This window comes from Tamandua tetradactyla, chromosome X (assembly GCF_023851605.1).
Source record: "Tamandua tetradactyla isolate mTamTet1 chromosome X, mTamTet1.pri, whole genome shotgun sequence".
NCBI classification, from domain to species: domain Eukaryota; kingdom Metazoa; phylum Chordata; class Mammalia; order Pilosa; family Myrmecophagidae; genus Tamandua; species Tamandua tetradactyla.
In genome coordinates this window covers 84,844,372-84,862,754 of record NC_135353.1, presented here as the reverse complement: position 1 = coordinate 84,862,754, position 18,383 = coordinate 84,844,372, and the positions used below count along the sequence as shown (strand labels likewise).

The 18,383-nt window shown below is 37.2% G+C and overlaps 1 protein-coding gene across 7 annotated transcripts in view; it reads left to right on the top strand.

The window, feature by feature from the left end:
- The window catches only part of APOOL (apolipoprotein O like), a 331,599-nt gene that overhangs the window by 152,523 nt on the left and 160,693 nt on the right, over positions 1-18,383 (top strand). Inside the window, exon 9 of one of the 7 annotated variants that reach the window (XM_077146713.1) lies at positions 951-7,573. The exons of the other annotated variants lie outside the window; for them this stretch is intronic. Coding sequence (XP_077002828.1) covers positions 951-1,069 — 119 coding nt within the window. The 3' untranslated portion in view covers positions 1,070-7,573. Of the gene's footprint in view, positions 1-950; positions 7,574-18,383 lie in introns of those variants that run through there. 7 annotated transcript variants of the gene reach the window in all.

Sequence of the window (18,383 nt, the reverse complement as noted above, 5' to 3'; positions counted from 1 at the left end):
CCTAGTAACCTGTGTTCTAGACTCTGACTCTGTGTGTTTGCTTTTCCTAATTGTTTCAAATCAGTGAGATCATACAATATTTTTCCTTTTGTGTTTGGATTATTTCACTCAACATGATGTCTTGAGGTTTCATCCATGTTGTCACATGTATCAGGACTTCATTACTTTTATGGTTGAATAATATTCCATTTTATATATACCACATCTTATTTATCCATTCATTCATCAGTTGATGGACACTTGGGTTGCTTCTGTCTTTTGGCAATTGTGAATAATGTCTTTATGGACATTGGTGTGCAAATATCTGTTGGAATACCTGCTTTCAATTCTTTTGAGTATATACCTAGTAGTCGGATAGCATGCCATATGGTAGTTCTATAATTAGCTTTCTGAGGAACCACCAAACTATCTTCCACATTGACTGCAACATTTTACAGCAACAAATGAGTGTTCCTGTTTCTCCACATACTCTTCATCATTTGTTATTTTCTGTTGTTTTTTTTCTTTATAGCAGCCATACTAATAGATGTGAAATGGTATCTAATTATGGTTTTGATTTCCATTTTTCCTGATGGCTAATGGTGATGATCATCTTTTCATGTCCTTTCTGATTATTTCTACACCTTCTTTGGAAAACTGTACGTTCAAGTCTCTTGCCCATTTTAAAATTAGGTTGTTTGTCTTGTTAAGTTGAAGGATTTATCTCCTATCTAATCTTTGTTTTTCCTTCCTTCTGCTTCCTTTGGGTTTATAAATTTCCCTCTCAGCACTGCCTTTGCTGCATACCATAAGTTTTATATATATGTTGTATTTTCATTTTCATTCACCTCAAGGTATTTCCTAATTTTGCTTCTGATTTCCTCTTAATCTAGTGGTTGTTTAAGAATATGTTGTTTAGGGACCTCTAGGAATGTGGTCGAATAAAGACATGCAATCCACTTCTCTGCCAGAAACACTGGAGAATAGGCAGAAATTGTCCAAATCAGCAATTTGGGGGATTTGGAGACCAGGGAAGGACCACCACATAAGGAAGAGTTGGATAAAAAAAAAATGGAAAAACTGCAACTGAGAAATAGTGGTGAGTGAACTCCACCATGCCCATCTTCCACCTCCCAGGCCAGCAGCAGTGTGTTAGCCTGGTTCTCAACCAGGTGGCAAGATGTAGCACAGTCCAGGGCCAACTGTTGGCAGGCAAAGTTAATCCTCTCAGTCCTGCAGCCCAGGGTCTTTCCACACAGGAGTTTAGGAACCAGCAGCTCCAGTATTTCCACAAGCAGAAGACTGCAGTGAGAGTCTAATTTCCACCACAGTTCCCAGCGCCCAGCCCCCAGTCCTGAAGCCAGTAGCTTTGCCCATGCCCTGATCTCACCCAGCTGACTGTAGCAGTCAGGGAAAGACCTTGAGGCCCTAGCTTTGGGAAAAGAGGGGGACACACAGCAGTCCTGATCTAACAGTTGGCTGGCAATAGTGACTGTGGATCCTGCAGCCTTGAACATTTTCACACAGGAGACCAGGGTATTCGTGGTTCTACTATTTCCACAGAGAAGTTTCAGTGAGAGAGGGAACTCCATTCTGGCTCTTGGGACCCATCCCACACCCCAGAGGCTATCAGCTTCCAGTTGATCTAGAAACATCAGGAAGACAGCTGCAGTCGGGGAGAGGTGGGACAGTGGGGAATATGTAGCCCAAGAGCATTATCTGCAGGGAAGACTGAGAAACTGTAGTATAGGAAGCTGCTCTCCTGACACTTTCTCGAAGTCCCTTTGGACTTATATAATGACATAATATACACTAGAGACACATGCAGATATGAAGAGGCAGAAGGAAGGATAAGTGAACTGGAGGACAGAGCAACTGAATTTGAACACATAAGAGAATAAATGGAGGAAAAAATGGAAATATTTGAGCTGGGTCTCGGGGAAATGATTGACAACACAAAATCCACAAATATATGCATTATAGGTGTCCCAGAAGGAGAAGTGAAGGGTAAATGGCTAGTAAGAATATCTGAGGACATAATAGCTGAAAATTTCTCACCTCTTATAAAAGTCATAAATATGCAAATCAAAGAAGCCCAACATACTCCGAATAGAATAAATCCTCTCCAAGATACATACTAATCAGATGTCACATTCCAAAGAGGAAGAGAAAATCTGGAAAACAGCATGAGAAAAGCAATTAACCACATACAAGGGAAGCCACATAAGGCTAAGTGCTAACTTCTCATTAGACACCATAGAAGTGAGAAGGTGGTGGTACTATATATTTAAGATTCTGAAAGAAAAATTGCCAGCTGAGAATTCTTTATCCGGCAAAGCTGTCCTTTAGAATGGAGGGAGAGCTTCAAATACTCAGATACACAAATACTGAGGGGGTTGTTAACAGGAGATCTGCCTTAAAAGAAATACTAAAGGAAGATCTGCCAGCTGAAAAGACAAGGGAGAGAGAGAGAGGCTTAGAGGAGAGTATAGAAATGATGGTTATCAGTAAGGTAACTGTGATGGTTTGAAACTGTCATGTACACCAGAAAAGCCATGTTTTTTAATCATTATTGATTCAATATTGCTGGGTTGGATCTTTTTGATCGTTTCCTTGGAGGTATGACCTCCACTCATCCAATTATGGGTGGCAGCTTTTGATTAGGTACTTTCCATGGAGATGTGTCTCTACCCATCCAAGGGAGGGTTGCATACTGGAGCCCTTTAAGAGGGAACCATTTTGGAAAAAGCTTTAGTGTGGACAGAGCCTACACAGCCAGAGACCTTTGGAGATGAAGAAAGAAAACACCCCCAGGAAAGGTGTTTGGTACAAGATGCCCAGGACCTTAGAGGATGCCAGCCACATGCTTTCTCAGCTTACAGAGAAATGTCAAACATCATTGACCCTTTCTTTGGAATTAAAGTATCTTGCTCTGGATGTCTTAGTTTCGACATTTCTATGACCTTAGAACTGTAAACCTTCCAACTTAATAAATTCCCTTTCTGAAAGCCGTTCCATTTCTGGTATATTGCATTCTGGCAGCTTTAGGAAACTAAGACAGTAACTAAAAGGATAAAAGGAGAAAAATAATAGATCTGACAAATAAAAGTCAAAAGATAAAATTATTGACATAATGATGGCTTTCATAGTAATAAAACTACATGTTAATGGATCAGACTCCTCAATCAATAGATGCAGATTTGCAGAATAGATTAAAAAAAAAAGATCCATCTATATGGTATTTACAAGAGACTCATTTTAGACCCAACGATACAAACGGAATGAAAGTGAATGGATGGAAAAAGGTTTTCTACACAAGCAGCAACCAAAAAAAGCTCAGGTAGCTATAGTAATATGAGACAAAATAGACCTTAAATGCAAAAATGTTATAAGAGACAAAGAAGAACACCATAATTAATAAAAAGGGCAGTTCACCAAGAAGAAATAACAGTCATAAACATTTATGCATCTACTCATGTTGCCCTAAAATACATGAGGTAAACACTGGCAGAAGCTAAGGGAGTAATAAACGTCTCTACAATAATAGTGGGAGACTTCTACACACTACTTTGTCCAATAGATAGAACATCTATACAGAGGATAAGTAAGGACACAGAGAACCTAAATGATATAAATGAATAGATACGACAGACATATATAGAATATTGTAACTGAGAACAGCAGGATCTATATTCTCAAGTGCTTATGAACCATTCACCAGGATAGACCACATGCTGGGGCACAAAACAGGTCTTAACAAATGTAAAGATGTTGGAATTATACAAAACACTTTCTCTGAACATAGTGGAATGAAGCTAGAAAGAAGAAATTGCAAGAGAGATCAGTAAATATCTTGAGATGAATGTAAATGAGATCACATCTCTGCTGGTTTGAAACTGTTATGCACCTCAGAAAAACCATGATTTAATCCTGATCCAATCTTGTGAGGGCAGCCATTTCTTTAATCTGATTCAATATTGTAGGGTGGAAACCCTTTTGTTTAGATTATCTCCAAGGAGATGTGGCTCTCCAAGTTGTGGGTGTGGCCTTTCAATGAGATTATCTCTGGGAAGGTGTGGCCTTTGGTTGGATGGCTCACCCATTAGTTTAGTGGATTCCTTGAAAAGAGGGAACAGTTTGGAGAAAGCTCAGAGCCGATACAGACACTTGGAGAACAGTTGCTCCAGAGTTGACAGAGACATGGATGTTTGGAGATGTTTGGAGTGCTGGCAGAGAGCAGATGCCTAGGCATGGGTACAGCAAAGCAGACATTGCCATATGCCTTTCCAGGAAATGGTAAGCAAGCCCAAACCCAGAGAGCTAAGTGAATGCCCAGAGATGTTTAAACAGGAAATCACTGGCACCAGAAACTGGAAAAAAAAAAAAACAGAACTAGAAACAAGGACCAGTAGATGCCAGCTGCATGCATTCCCAGCTGACACAGGTGCTCCGGACAGCATCAGCCTTTCTTGCGTGAAGGTAGTCTCTTGTTGGTGCCTTAGTTTGAACATTTTCATGGCCTTGGAACTGTAAACTTGTAATAAGTTGCCCTTCTAAAGCCTTTCCATTTCTTGTATATTGCAGTCCAGCAACATTAGCAAACTAGTACAGATTTTGGTACCAATGCTTTAGACAGAAATGATGAACATGTCATTGCAAACTGGAAGGAAGGCATTCTTTGTGGCTGGAAGGCAGAATTTGAGAGTGATGATCTTGGATATTTAGCAGAAGAAATTTCCAGACTAAATGTTGAAAATGCAGTCCAGTCTGGCTGCTCCCTGCAGCTTAGAGTAAAATGTAAGAGGCAGGAGATAAGTTAACAACAGAACTCTTGGGTACAAAGAAAACAGAAATTGATGATCTGGACAATTCTGGGCTTCCAGAGAGTGAGATCCCAGTGAATAGGGTTCCACATGAGGATTTAACCACATATTGAAGCAATCAGCTATTACAATTCAAGCGAGGTTTGTAGATGGAGTTATCCAGAAAGGATTTGTGGAAAGACCTGTTATCTGATGGTTATGATCCCAGTATACTAACTTTAAAGTATTTTATAAAGCCACAGTGTTCAAAGCAGCATGGAGCTATCATAGAGATGGACGTATTGATCAATGGAATCATACTGAGGGTTTAGAAATAAACCCTCAGATCTATGGCCAATTGATTTTTGACAAAGCTCCCAAATCCACTCCACTGGGACAGAACAGTCTCTTCAATAACTGGTTTTGGGAGAACTGGATATCCATGTGTAGAAAAGTGAAAGAAAAAATAACTCAAAATAGCAAAGACCTAAATAGGAAACCCAGTACTGTAAAACTCCTAGAAGAAATGTAAGGGACCATCTTCAAGATCTAGTTGTTAGGAAGTAGTTTCTTAGACCTTATATCCAAAGCACAAGTAAGAAAATAAAAATAGATAAATGGGAATTGAGTACTTCTGTGCATCAAAGGCCTTTGTCAAAAGGATGAAAAGGCACCCAATTCAATGAGAGAAAATATTTGGGAACCAAATATCTGATAAGGGTTTGATATCCAGAATATATAATGAAATCCTACAGCTCAACATTAAAAAGACAACCCAATTTAAAAATGAGCAAAAAATAAGAATTCCTCATGTACACAGAAGAAATGAAAATGGCTAAAAAGTACATGAAAAGATGTTCATCATCACTAGTTACTAAGGAAATGTGATTCAAAATTGAGATATCATTTCACACCAACTAGAAGGGCTGCTTTTGAACAAACAGGAAGTTACAACTGTTGGAGAGGATTTAGAGAAACAGCAACCCTTATTCACTGCTTGTGGAAATGTACAGCTGTTGTGGAAGATGGTTTGGTGATTCCTTAGAAACTACATAAATAATTGCATTAAGATCTGGCAATCCTACTTCTCAGTATATACTCAGGAGATCAGAAAGCAGGGATGCAAAGAGACACTTGCACAGAGATGTTCATAGAGGCATTATTCACAATTGCCAAAAGATGAAAACAACCCAAGAGTCCATCAATGGATGAATTGATAAACAAAATGTGGTATGTATCTATAAAGGGATATTATTCATCAGTAAGAAAGAATGGAGTCCTGAAGCACGGGACAACTTGGATGAACCTTGAGGACATTATATTCAGTGGAAATAAGTCAGACGCAAAAGGACAAATATTATATATTAATATGAACTAATTATAATGTAATCTAGAATATAGGTTACCAGTGGATAGAATGAGATGAGAGGAAATTGGGAGCAGTTGCTTAATATGTGCAGAATTTTTAACTAGGTTGGATGTAAACATTTGGAAATGGATAGAAGTGATGGTATCTGGTTATTTTGAGTATAATTAATAGTGTTGAATTGTATGTGGCTGTGGTTGAAAGGGGTTGTTTAGAGTCATATGTATCACCAGAAGAAAAGTTAGAGGTTAAAATATGGGAAGGTGAAACATAGCAAACCTCTTGGTAAACGATGACTGATATTAATATTACAAATATAAATAAGTTCTTTCATGAATCAGAACAAATGTATGACACCTTTGCAAGGAGTCAATAATAAAGTAGTATATGAGAGAAAACATAACTATAAAAACTATGGACTGTAGTTATATTCTTTCATCAACAGTAACAAATGTCCAACACCAATACTAAACAATATAGGTATAAACAATAGGGATAGTTAAGAGGTATGGGATGTTTTGGGTTTTATTTTATAAGTTTATTTAATTTTTCTTTTTGGAATAATGAAACATTCTAAAAACAATTGTGATGAATACACAATTATGTGATGATACTGTGAGCTATTGAGTGTATAATTTAATGGATTGTATTGTGCTGGATATATCTCAATAAAATTGCATTAAAAAAAGAGTATGTTGTTTCATTTCCACATATTTGTGGATTTTCCCTTTCTCCCTCTGTCATTAATGTCTAGCTCCATTCCATTTTGGTCAGAGAATACACATTATATGATTTAAATATTTTTGAGCTTATTGAGACTTGCTTTTTGACCCAACGTATGTTCAATCATGGAAAATGATTCATGTACACTTGAGAAGAATGTGTATTCTGTTTTGGTTGGGTGTGGTATGCTGTATATGTCTGTTAGGTTGTACTGGTTTGAATCTGTTATGTACCCCAGAAAAGCCATGTTCTTTTAATGCAGTCTTGTGGGGGCAGACTTATTGTTGGGTGGGGTCTTTTGATGGCTGTTTCCATGGAGATATGACCCCACCTATTCAGGGTGAATCTTAATCCACTTACTGGAGTCCTGTAAGAAAGAGACTTCTTGGAGAAAGCATAGGTGCTTGGAGACAGAAAATTCCCTAAGAGATGCTAAATTAAGAGATGAAATCCAGAGTTTGCCCCGGAGACCCTAAGAGAGGACCCATGGTCACTTAGAGAGCGAAATACCCTGGAGATCCTAAGAGAAGACCTACAGGACACAGAGAGAAAGCCACTGGAATCAGAAGCTGAAAGCAACAAACCAGGAACAAGGACAAGTAACCACCAGCTGTATGCCTTCCCAGCTGACAGAAGAGTTCTAGATGCCAGTGGCCTTTCTTCAGAGTTCAGGTATCATCTTGTTGATAATTTAATTGAGACATTTTCATGGCCTTAGAACTGTAATCTTGTTACCTAATAAATCCCCTTTGTGAAAGCCAATCCATTTCTTAGAACATTTGCATCGATTTAGAAAAAGAAATAAAAAGACAACAGAAAAAGAAATAAAATGATAATAGAGAAAAAAAAGATTATACATACCATACCCCTTACCCCTCGCTTTCATTTACCACTAGCATTTCAAACTAAATTTATTTTAACATTTGTTCCCCCCATTTATTTTTATTCCATATGTTCTACTCTTCTGTTGATATAGTAGCTAAAAGGAGCATCAGACACAAGGTTTTCACATTCACAGAGTCTCATTGTGAAAGCTATATCATTGTTCAGTCATCATCAAGAAACATGGCTACTGGAACACAGCTCTACATTTTCAGGAAGTTCCCTCCAGCCTCTCCACTACATCTTGAACAACAAGGTGATATCTACTTAATGCATAAGAATAACCTCCAGGATAACCTCTTGACTCTGTTTGGAATCTCTCGACCATTGACACTTAGTCTCATTTCACTCTTCCCCCTTTGGTTGAGAAGGTTCTCTCAATCCCTTGATGTTAATTCTCAGCTCATTCTAGGGTTTTTCTCAGTCCCTTGATGCTGAGTCTCAGCTCATTCCAGGATTTCTGCCCCATGTTGTCAGGAAGGTCCACACCCCTGGGAGTCATGTCCCATGCAGAGAGGGGAAGGGTGGTGAGACTGCTTGTCATGTTGCCTGGAGAGAGAAGCCACATCTGAACAACAAAAGAGGCTCTCTTGGGGGTGACTCTTAGGCCTATATTTTAAGTAGACTTGACCTATCCCCTGTGGGGTTAAGTTTCATATGAACAAACCCCAAGACTGGGGGCTCAGCCTATAGCTTTGGTTGTCCACACTGCTTGTGAGAATATCAAGAATTCAACTTGGGGAAGTTGAATTTCTCCCCACTCTCACCATTCCCCAAAGGGGGCTTGCAAATACTTTTCCAGTCACTGATCAAATCACTCTGGGATTCATCAGGGCAACACTCTGGACAAATCAACAAAATCTCATGTCCTACCTGAGATTCCAAGTACTTATGACATTCAATCAAACTATCTACATGAGTTATATTAGGAAATGCTCTAGTCAAAATATAAATTTTGTAACAAATAAACATTTTTTGCTTCAGTCTCACACATAAGGTGACATTTTAAAGTATTAATTATCATCTATTTTCAGCACCCTGCAATAATGACATTCCTTTGTTCTTCCTCATGCAAAAACATTTTTAAAATTTGTACATTGTACATTTCACTATTATTATACACTCTAGGCATTCCTAGATTATACCATCTCGATCTTTAACATCTTTCTTTCTGATTTCATTTATGTCCGCAGCCCTCCTCCCTCTATCATTCTCACATGCAGCTTCATTCAGTGTTTTAACATAATTACATTACAGTTAGGTAGTATTGTGCTGTCTATTTCTGAGTTTTTGTATCTAGTCCTGTTGCACAGTCTGTATCCCTTCAGCTCCAATTACCCAATATCTTACCCTATTTCTACCTCCTGATGGTCTCTGTTACCAACGACATATTCCAAGTTTATTCACTAATGTCAGTTCATATCAGTGAGACCATACAGTATTTGTGCTTTAGTTTTTGGCTCGTCTCACTCAGCATAATGTTCTCAAGGTCCATCCATGTTGTTACATACTTCATAAGTTTATTCTGTCTTAAAGCTACATAATATTCCATCGTATGTATATACCACAGTTTGTTTAGCCACTCGTCTGTTGATGGACATTTTGGCTGTTTCCATCTCCTTGCAATTGTAAATAATGCTGCTATATATATTGGTGTTCAAGTGTCCATTTGTGTCTTTGCCCTTAAGTCCTCTGAGTAGATACCTAGCAATGATATTGCTGGGTCATATGGCAATTCTATATTCAGCTTTTTGAGGAACTGCCAAACTGCCTTCCACAGTGGTTGCACCATTTGACATTCCCACCAACAGTGAATAAGTGTGCCTCTTTCTCCACATCCTCTCCAGCACTTGTCATTTTCTGTTTTGTTGATAATGGCCATTCTGATGGGTGTGAGATGATATCACATTGTGGTTTTGATTTGCATTTCTCTAATGGCCAGGGACATTGAGCATCTCTTCATGTGCCTTTTGGCCATTTGTATTTCCTCTTCTGAGAAGTGTCTGTTCAAGTCTTTTTCCCATTTTGTAATTGGATTGGCTGTCTTTTTGTTGTTGAGTTGAACAATCTCTTTATAAATTCTGGATTCTAGACCTTTATCTGATATGTCATTTCCAAATATTGTCTCCCATTGTGTAGGCTGTCTTTTTACTTTCTTGATGAAGTTCTTTGATGCACAAAAGTGTTTAATTTTGAGGAGCTCCCATTTATTTATTTATTTCTTCAGTGCTCTTGCTTTAGGTGTAAGGTCCATAAAACTGCCTCCAATTATAAGATTTATAAGACATCTCCCTATATTTTCCTCTAACTGTTTTATGGTCTTAGACCTAATGTTTAGATCTTTGATCCATTTTGAGTTAACTTTTCTATAGGGTGTGAGATATGGGTCCTCTTTCATTCTTTTGCATATGGATATCTAGTTCTCTAGGCACCATTTATTGAAGAGACTGTTCTGTCCCAGGTGAGTTGGCTTGACTGCCTTATCAAAGATCAAATGTCCATAGATGAGAGGGTCTATATATGAGCACTCTATTCGATTCCATTGGTCGATATATTTTTCTTTATGCCAATACCATGCTGTTTTGACCACTGTGGCTTCATAATATGCCTTAAAGTCAGGCAGCGTGAGACCTCCAGCTTTGTTTTTTTTCCTCAAGATATTTTTAGCAATTCGGGGCACCCTGCCCTTCCAGATAAATTTGCTTATTGGTTTTTCTATTTCTGAAAAGTAAGTGGTTGGGATTTTGATTGGTATTGCATTGAGTCTGTAAATCAATTTAGGTAGAATTGACATCTTAACTATATTTAGTCTTCCAATCCATGAACACGGTATGCCCTTCCCTCTATTTAGGTCTTCTGTGATTTCTTTTAACAGTTTTTTGTAGTTTTCTTTGTATAGGTTTTTTTGTCTCTTTAGTTAGATTTATTCCTAAGTATTTTATTCTTTTAGTTGCAATGGTAAATGGAATTCGTTTCTTGATTTCCCCCTCAGCTTGTTCATTGCTAGTCTATAGAAACACTACAGATTTTTGAATGTTAATCTTGTAACCTGCCACTTTGCTGTACTCGTTCATTAGGTCTAGTAGTTTTGCTGTGGATTTTTCAAGGTTTTCGACGAATAGTGTCATATCATCTGCAAACAGTGATAGTTTTACTTCTTCCTTTCCAATTTTGATGCCTTGTATTTCTTTTTCTTGTCTAATTGCTCTGGCTAGAACTTCCAACACAATGTTGAATAACAGTGGTGATAGTGGACATCCTTGTCTTGTTCCTGATCTTAGGAGGAAAGTTTTCAATTTTTCCACATTGAGGATGATATTAACTGTGGGTTTTTCATATATTCCCTTTATCATTTTAAGGAAGTTCCCTTGCATTCCTATCCTTTGAAGTGTTTTCAACAGGAAAGGATGTTGAATCTTGTCAAATGCCTTCTCTGCATCAATTGAGATGATCATATGATTTTTCTGCTTTGATGTGTTGATATGGTGTATTACATTAATTGATTTTCTTATGTTGAACCATCCTTGCATACCTGGGATGAATCCTACTTGGTCATGATGTTTAATTCTTTTAATGTGTTGCTGGATTCGATTTGCTAGAATTTTGTTGAGGATTTTTGCATCTATATTCATTAGAGAGATTGGTCTGTAGTTTTCTTTTTTTTTTTGTAATATCTTTGCCTGGTTTTGGTATGAGGGTGATGTTGGCTTCATAGAATGAATTAGGTAGCTTTCCCTCCACTTCAATTTTTTTGAAGAGTTTGAGCAGAGTTGGTACTAGTTCTTTCTGGAATATTTGGTAGAATTTACATGTGAAGCCATCTGGTCCTGGACTTTTCTTTTTGGGAAGCTTTTTAATGACTGATTCAGTTTCTTTACTTGTGATTGGTTTGTTGAGGTCATCTGTTTCTTCTTGAGTCAAAGTTGGTTGTTCATGTCTTTCTAGGAACTTGTCCATTTCATCTACATTGTTGTATTTATTAGCATAAAGTTGTTCATAGTATCCTGTTATTACCTCCTTTATTTCTGTGAGGTCAGTAGTTATATCTCCTCTTCCATTTCTGATCTTATTTATTTGCGTCCTCTCTCTTCTTATTGTCAATCTTGCTAAGAGCCCATCAATCTTATTGATTTTCTCATAGAACCAACTTCTGGTTTTATTGATTTTTCTCAGTTGTTTCATTTTCTCAATTTCATTTATTTCTGCTCTAATCTTTGTTATTTCTTTCCTTTTGCTTGCTTTGGGGTTAATTTGCTGTTCTTTCTCCAGTTCTTCCAAGTGGACAGTTAATTCCCGAATTTTTGCCCTTCCTTCTTTTTTGATATAGGCATTTAGGGCAATAAATTTCCGTCTTAGCACTGCCTTTGCTGCATCCCATAAGTTTTGATATGTTGTGTTTTCGTTTTCATCCGCCTCGAGATATTTACTGATTACTCTTGTAATTTCTTCCTTGATCCACTGGTTGTTTAAGAGTGTGTTGTTGAGCCTCCACGTATTTGTGAATTTTCTGGTGCTCTGCCTATTATTGATTTACAGCTTCATTCCTTTATGATCTGAGAAAGTGTTGTGTATGATTTCAATCTTTTTAAATTTGTTGAGACTTGCTTTGTGACCCAGCATATGGTCTATCTTTGAGAATGATCCATGAGCATCTGAGAAAAAGGTGTATCCTGCTATTGTGGGGTGTAATGTTCTATAAATGTCTGTTAAGTCTAGCTCATTTATTGTATATTCAACTTCTCTGTTCTTTGTTGATCCTCTGTCTAGATGTTCTGTCCATTGATGAGAGTGGGGAATTGAAGTCTCCAACTATTATGGTAGATGTGTCTATTTCCCTTTTCAGTGTTTGCAGTGTTTGCCTCATGTATTTTGGGGCATTCTGGTTTGGTGCATAAATATTTATGATTGTTATGTCTTCTTGTTGAATTGTTCCTTTTATTAGTAGATAGTGTCCTTCTTTGTCTCTTTTAACTGTTTTACATTTGAAGTCTAATTTGTTGTATATTAGTATAGCTACTCCTGCTCTTTTCTGGTTGTTATTTGCATGAAATATCTTTTCCCAACCTTTCACTTTCAACCTATGTTTATCTTTGGATCTAAGATGTGTTTCCTGTAGACGGCCTATAGAAGGATCCTGTTTTTTAATCCATTCTGCCAGTCTATGTCTTTTGATTGGGGAGTTCAATCCGTTAACATTTAGTATTATTACTGTTTGGGTAGTACTTTCTTCTACCATTTTGCCTTTTGTATTTTATATGTCATATCTAATTTTCCTTCTTTCTACACTCTTCTCCACACTTCTCTCTTCTGTCTTTTCGTATCAGTCTCTAGTGCTCCCTTTAGTATTTCTTGCATAGCTGGTCTCTTGGTCACAAATTCTCTCAGTGACTTTTTGTCTGAGAATGTTTTAATTTCTCCCTCATTTTTGAAGGACAATTTTGCTGGGTAGAGAAGTCTTGGTTGGCAGTTTTTCTCTTTTAGTAATTTAAATATATCATCCCACTGTCTTCTCGCATAGACATAAGAAATGATGAATATGCAACTATGTGATGATATTAAGAATTACTGATTTATATGTAGAATGGAATGATATCTTAATGTTTTGTTTGTTACTTTTTTTTAATTAATAAAAAAAGTTTTTAAAAATGCAAAAAAAAAAGCCACTGCATTTCTGGAATATTGTATTTTGACACATTTAGCAAGCCAAAATATAGGTGTAGTTGTTTTAATGTATCATTCAAATTCTGTACTTCTTTATTGATTTCTGACTTGATGTTCTCTCCATTATTGAGAGTGGTGTGTTAAAGTCTCCTACTATTAATGTAGAAGGTAAAAGAACGAATCCTTTGCAACACTTTGAAACCGAAGACATCCTTTAGGTTCAATTTGGGGAGGGCAAAATATTAAAAGTTGCCAGGTTTGAACACCATACTAAACAGGAAAATGGGTTACAATAAAATAATATTTGGTTCATTATTTAACCAGAGTGGCAATAAATATTCCTCTAAAATAAAGGATGATATAGTCAACATAAAAACAAGGACATTATTCTGATGTGACATAGAATCTTTGTCTTCTAGACAGAATAGTCAAACGGTTATGAAAAACATTTTATAACCTTTCATTAAGAGCAGACCAACAATCTGCATTATTTTAACTAAGAGAAAACTCAACTCCAGTTTTGTATGAATACACAGTTTGGCACAAAAAGTTCTTACCAGACATTATAAACAAGCCTATCAAGTTTTGGGTCAGCATTGACTACCACAAGCAAAATTCACTTTCACAATGCTTCCACAACTTTCCATTTCCATTCAGGTCTTGTCTTATACATGAAAACCAGCCATTTACAAACTGCACTGCTTTAGATAAAGTTTATCAAATTTTAGTCAGCAATGACTACAACAAACAAAATTTACTTGCACAAACTTTCACAAGTTTTCATATTCACCCAGGCTTTGGCCTACACATTCTTGAGTACAAAACCACACCCCTTTCCTTAATAAAGCACATCTGGTATACTTTACATTTGTGAATATCTTAAGTTACCAAAAAGATCTTCAATACTGTCTTTAATTTATCAACATGATAAAGGGCATATGTGAAAAAAAACAAAGTTAACATCATAGACAATGGTGAAAGTCTGAAAGCTTTCCCTCTGATATCAGGAATAAGACAAGGATGCCCACTGTCACCACTGCTACTCCAGATGTACTGAAAGTTTTAGCTAGAGCAATTAGGAAAGAAAAAGAAATAAAAGGCATCCAGATTTGAAAGGTAGAAGTAAAACTTTCCCTGTTTGTCAATGACAAAATCCTATATACAGATAATCCTGAAAAATCTGCAAACAAAGCACCCAGAGCTAATAAGGGAATTTAGCAAATTTGTGAGGTACAGGAACAACATCCAAAATACCAGTAGTGTTTCTAAACACAAACATTGAACAATCAGAAGAAGAAATCTAAAAAAATAACAACTAAAAGAATCAAATATCTTGGAATCTAACCAAGGATGAAAACATTTGTACACAGGAAACTACAAAACATTGCTAAAAGAAATCAAAGACTGAAGTAAATGGAAGGACATTCCATGTTCATGGATTGGAAGAATGATATATTTTTTAAATGGCGTTTCTACCCAAAGTGATTTCCAGATTCAACACAATTCTAATCAACATTCCAAAAGCCTTCTTTGTAGAAATGGAAAAAGCAATCATCAAATTTATATAGTACGCATAGGGGGTCCAAATAGCCAAAACCATCTTGTGAATGAAGTATGAAGTAGGAGCTCACAGTCCCTGATCTTAAGACTTGTTACAAAGTCACAGTAATTAAAGCTACTTGGTACTGGTACAAGGAAACACATATAGACCATCGGAATTGAATTGAGAGTTCAGAAGTCAACATGCACATTTATGGCCAACTAATTTTTGACAAGGGGACAAAGGCCACTCAATTGAGGAAAAATAGTCTCTTCAGCAAAGGTGCTGGGAAAATTAGATCTCTGTTTGTTGTAGAATGAAGGATGACTTCTACCTCACACCTTCCACAAAAAATCAAATCAAATTGTGTCAAAGACTTAAATATAGAAGCCATAACTATCAAGCAACTAGTAGAAAACTTATGGAAGCATCTTCATGATCTTGTCTTGGGCACTCGTTTCTTAGACTTTACACCCAATACATAAGCAAGAAAAGAAAAAAAATGATAATTGTGGCCTCATCAAAATTAAAAACTTTAGTTCATCAAAACATTATCATGAAATAAAACAAATTAAACAATGGGAGAAATATTTGGAAAACACTATGGGTAGTTTGAAGCTGTATGTCCCACAGAAAAACATATTCCTGTGTATTAAACCCATTTAAGTTGGATCTTTTGATGAGGCTACTTCAGTTAAGCTGTAACCCACCTCAGTCAGAATGGGTCTTAATCCTCTTGCTGGAGTCATCTGTAAGGGAATAAAATTCAGACAAAGAGAGAGAAAGCCACAGAAGCAAGAAACTGAAATCAGTGAAAGCTGAATCCACTCCACCATGTGTCTTGCCATACTGCAGAGGTGCCAGGGATCTTCAGCATCTGGTCTTCCATGAAGAAAGTATCACCTTTACGATGCCTTGATTTGGACATTTTCTCAGCCTCAAAACTGTAAGCTAATGCATTTCCATTGTACAAACTGAACCATTTCCTTATATCTGCTTCCAGCAGCTTAGGAAACTAAAGCAGATTTTGGTACCAGGATAGTAGAGTACTGCTGTTCTAATACCAGAAGTGTGGAAATGGCTTTGGAATTGATCCATGGGGAGTGGCTGGAATAATTGGGAATTGTTTGATAGAAAAGGCTTAAAGTGCTTTGAAGAAACTGTCAGTAAAAATATGGACACTAAACGTACTTCTGATGAGGCCTTAGACAAAAACAATGAATATGTCATTGGAAACTAGAAAAAAGGCAATCCTTCTTTTGAAGTGGCAGAGAACTTGGCAAAATTGTGTACTAATGTTGGATGAAAGGCAGAACTTGGAACTTGGAAATTTAGCTGGGGAGATTTTCTAGATAAGTGTGGGAAGTGCAACTAGGTTTCCCCTGGCAGCTTATGGTGAATGCAAGAAGAAAGGGATAAGTTGAGAACTGAATTCCTGGACACAAATAAGCCAGAAATTGATGGTTTGAGAAAGTCTGAGTTTCCGAAAATTGAATCCCTAGAGACTAGTGCTCCATATACAGGTTTAACTGAACATAGATCTAGTCAGCAATTTCAGTGCAATTCAGGATAGACGTGCAGTTATCCAGGAGGGACTTCTGGAGGAGGGGCCTACTGTTTTGATGGTTTGGGCCCCTGTGTACTACATGCATATCTAACAAATTTTTGTGAGATCTGTATGAACATAACCACTGCCAGCCTGGACAAAAAAAGGACAGAAAAGGGACAGATTGAAGGAAAAATAATTTCAAAGGCAGAATTATTGGTAGCTGAGGTCTGGACTGAAGACATATTCTCAAGCCAAGTGTCTGGACCTACCTGTATGTGGAAAGGGTGAATATGCCCTAGCACTTGGAATGGGTAGACTTTCCACCCCATTTTTTAGGAAGAGTACTGCCACCCCAGTCTTTAGACAGGATGGAACCTATTCCCTGGGAATTGTGGAGAGTCTGGTAGTCACCCCAGTGTTCTCAGAGGGTGGAGCCTTTATTCCAGTTTTCAAAGAGAGCATGGCTATTGTGCAAGCAACTGGAAAGTACAGGGCTGCCACTCCATCAGGCCCAGAGGACAAAACATCTTCTATAGCTGATTCTTAGACCTTGAAATCTAATGGAGTATGCCCAGCAGAGTTTCAGAACTGTTTGGTACCCATTAACTAACCCTGTTTTCCTTCTAATTTCTCATTATGGGAATGGGATGTTTATCCTATGCCTGTCCCTTCTTTGTATATTGGACATAGGTAACTTGTTCTTTGGGTTTTACAGGTCTGCAGTCTGAGAGGATTGTAAAGCCTCAGGACAGACCACACCTATAACCGATTTTTGATGAGACTTTGTACTTTGTATTGTTACTGAAATGACTTAAGGCTTTTGGAATTTTGTGATGGAATGAATGTATTTGCACATGGAAAGAATATGACTTTTGGGTTCCAGATGGTGCAGTGTAGTGGTTTGAAGGTATATATATATCCCCAAAACACATTTTCCTAAACCTGATCCATTTCTGTGGGTGTAAACCCATTGTGAGTTAAGATCTTTTGATAAGGCTACTTCAGTTAAGTTGTAACTTACCTCAATCAGAATGGGTCTTAATCCTCTTACTGAAGTCCTTTATAAGAGAATTAAATTCAGACAAAGAGAGAGAAGCCACAGAAGCAAGAAGCTGAAATCATTGAAACCTAGAAGAGAAGGAAGAGAACAGGAGGCACCACCTGTGTGCTTTTCATATGGCTGAGCAGCCAAGGACATCCAGCAGCTAGACTTCAGTAAGAAAGCATCACCTTAATGATGCCTTGATTTTGACATTTTCTCAGCCTCAAAACTGTAAGCTAATAAATTCCCGTTGTTCAAGCCAAACTATTTCATGGTTTCTGGTTTCAGCAGCCTAGGAAACCAAATATTACCCAGTAATCCCACTACTCAGTATATATGCAAAAGAATTGAAAGCATAGACTCTAACAGATATTTGTGCACCAATGTTCATAGCAGCATTATTCATAATTACCAAAAAATGGAAGCCACAAGTGTCTATCAAACGATGAATGGATAAACAAAATTTGGTTTACACATAAGATGAAATATTATTCAGCTGTAAAAATGATTAACATCCTGATGCATGTGACAACATGGATGAACTTTGAGGACATTATGTTGAGTAAAATAAGTTAGAAACAAAAAGACAAATGTTGTATGATCATACTGATGTGATGTAATTAGTATAGGCACACTCATAGAGTCAGAATCTAGGAATAGGTTACCAGGGGAAAAGATGGGAATAGGGAATAGGTAGTTAAGGTTTAAAATGTACAGAGTTCCTCTGTTCAACAATGGAAATTTTTTGGTAAAGGATTGTGGTGACAGTATCACAACATTGTGAACAAATTAACAGCACTGAATAATTTATCTGAATGTGGTTAAAAAGGGAAGTTTTA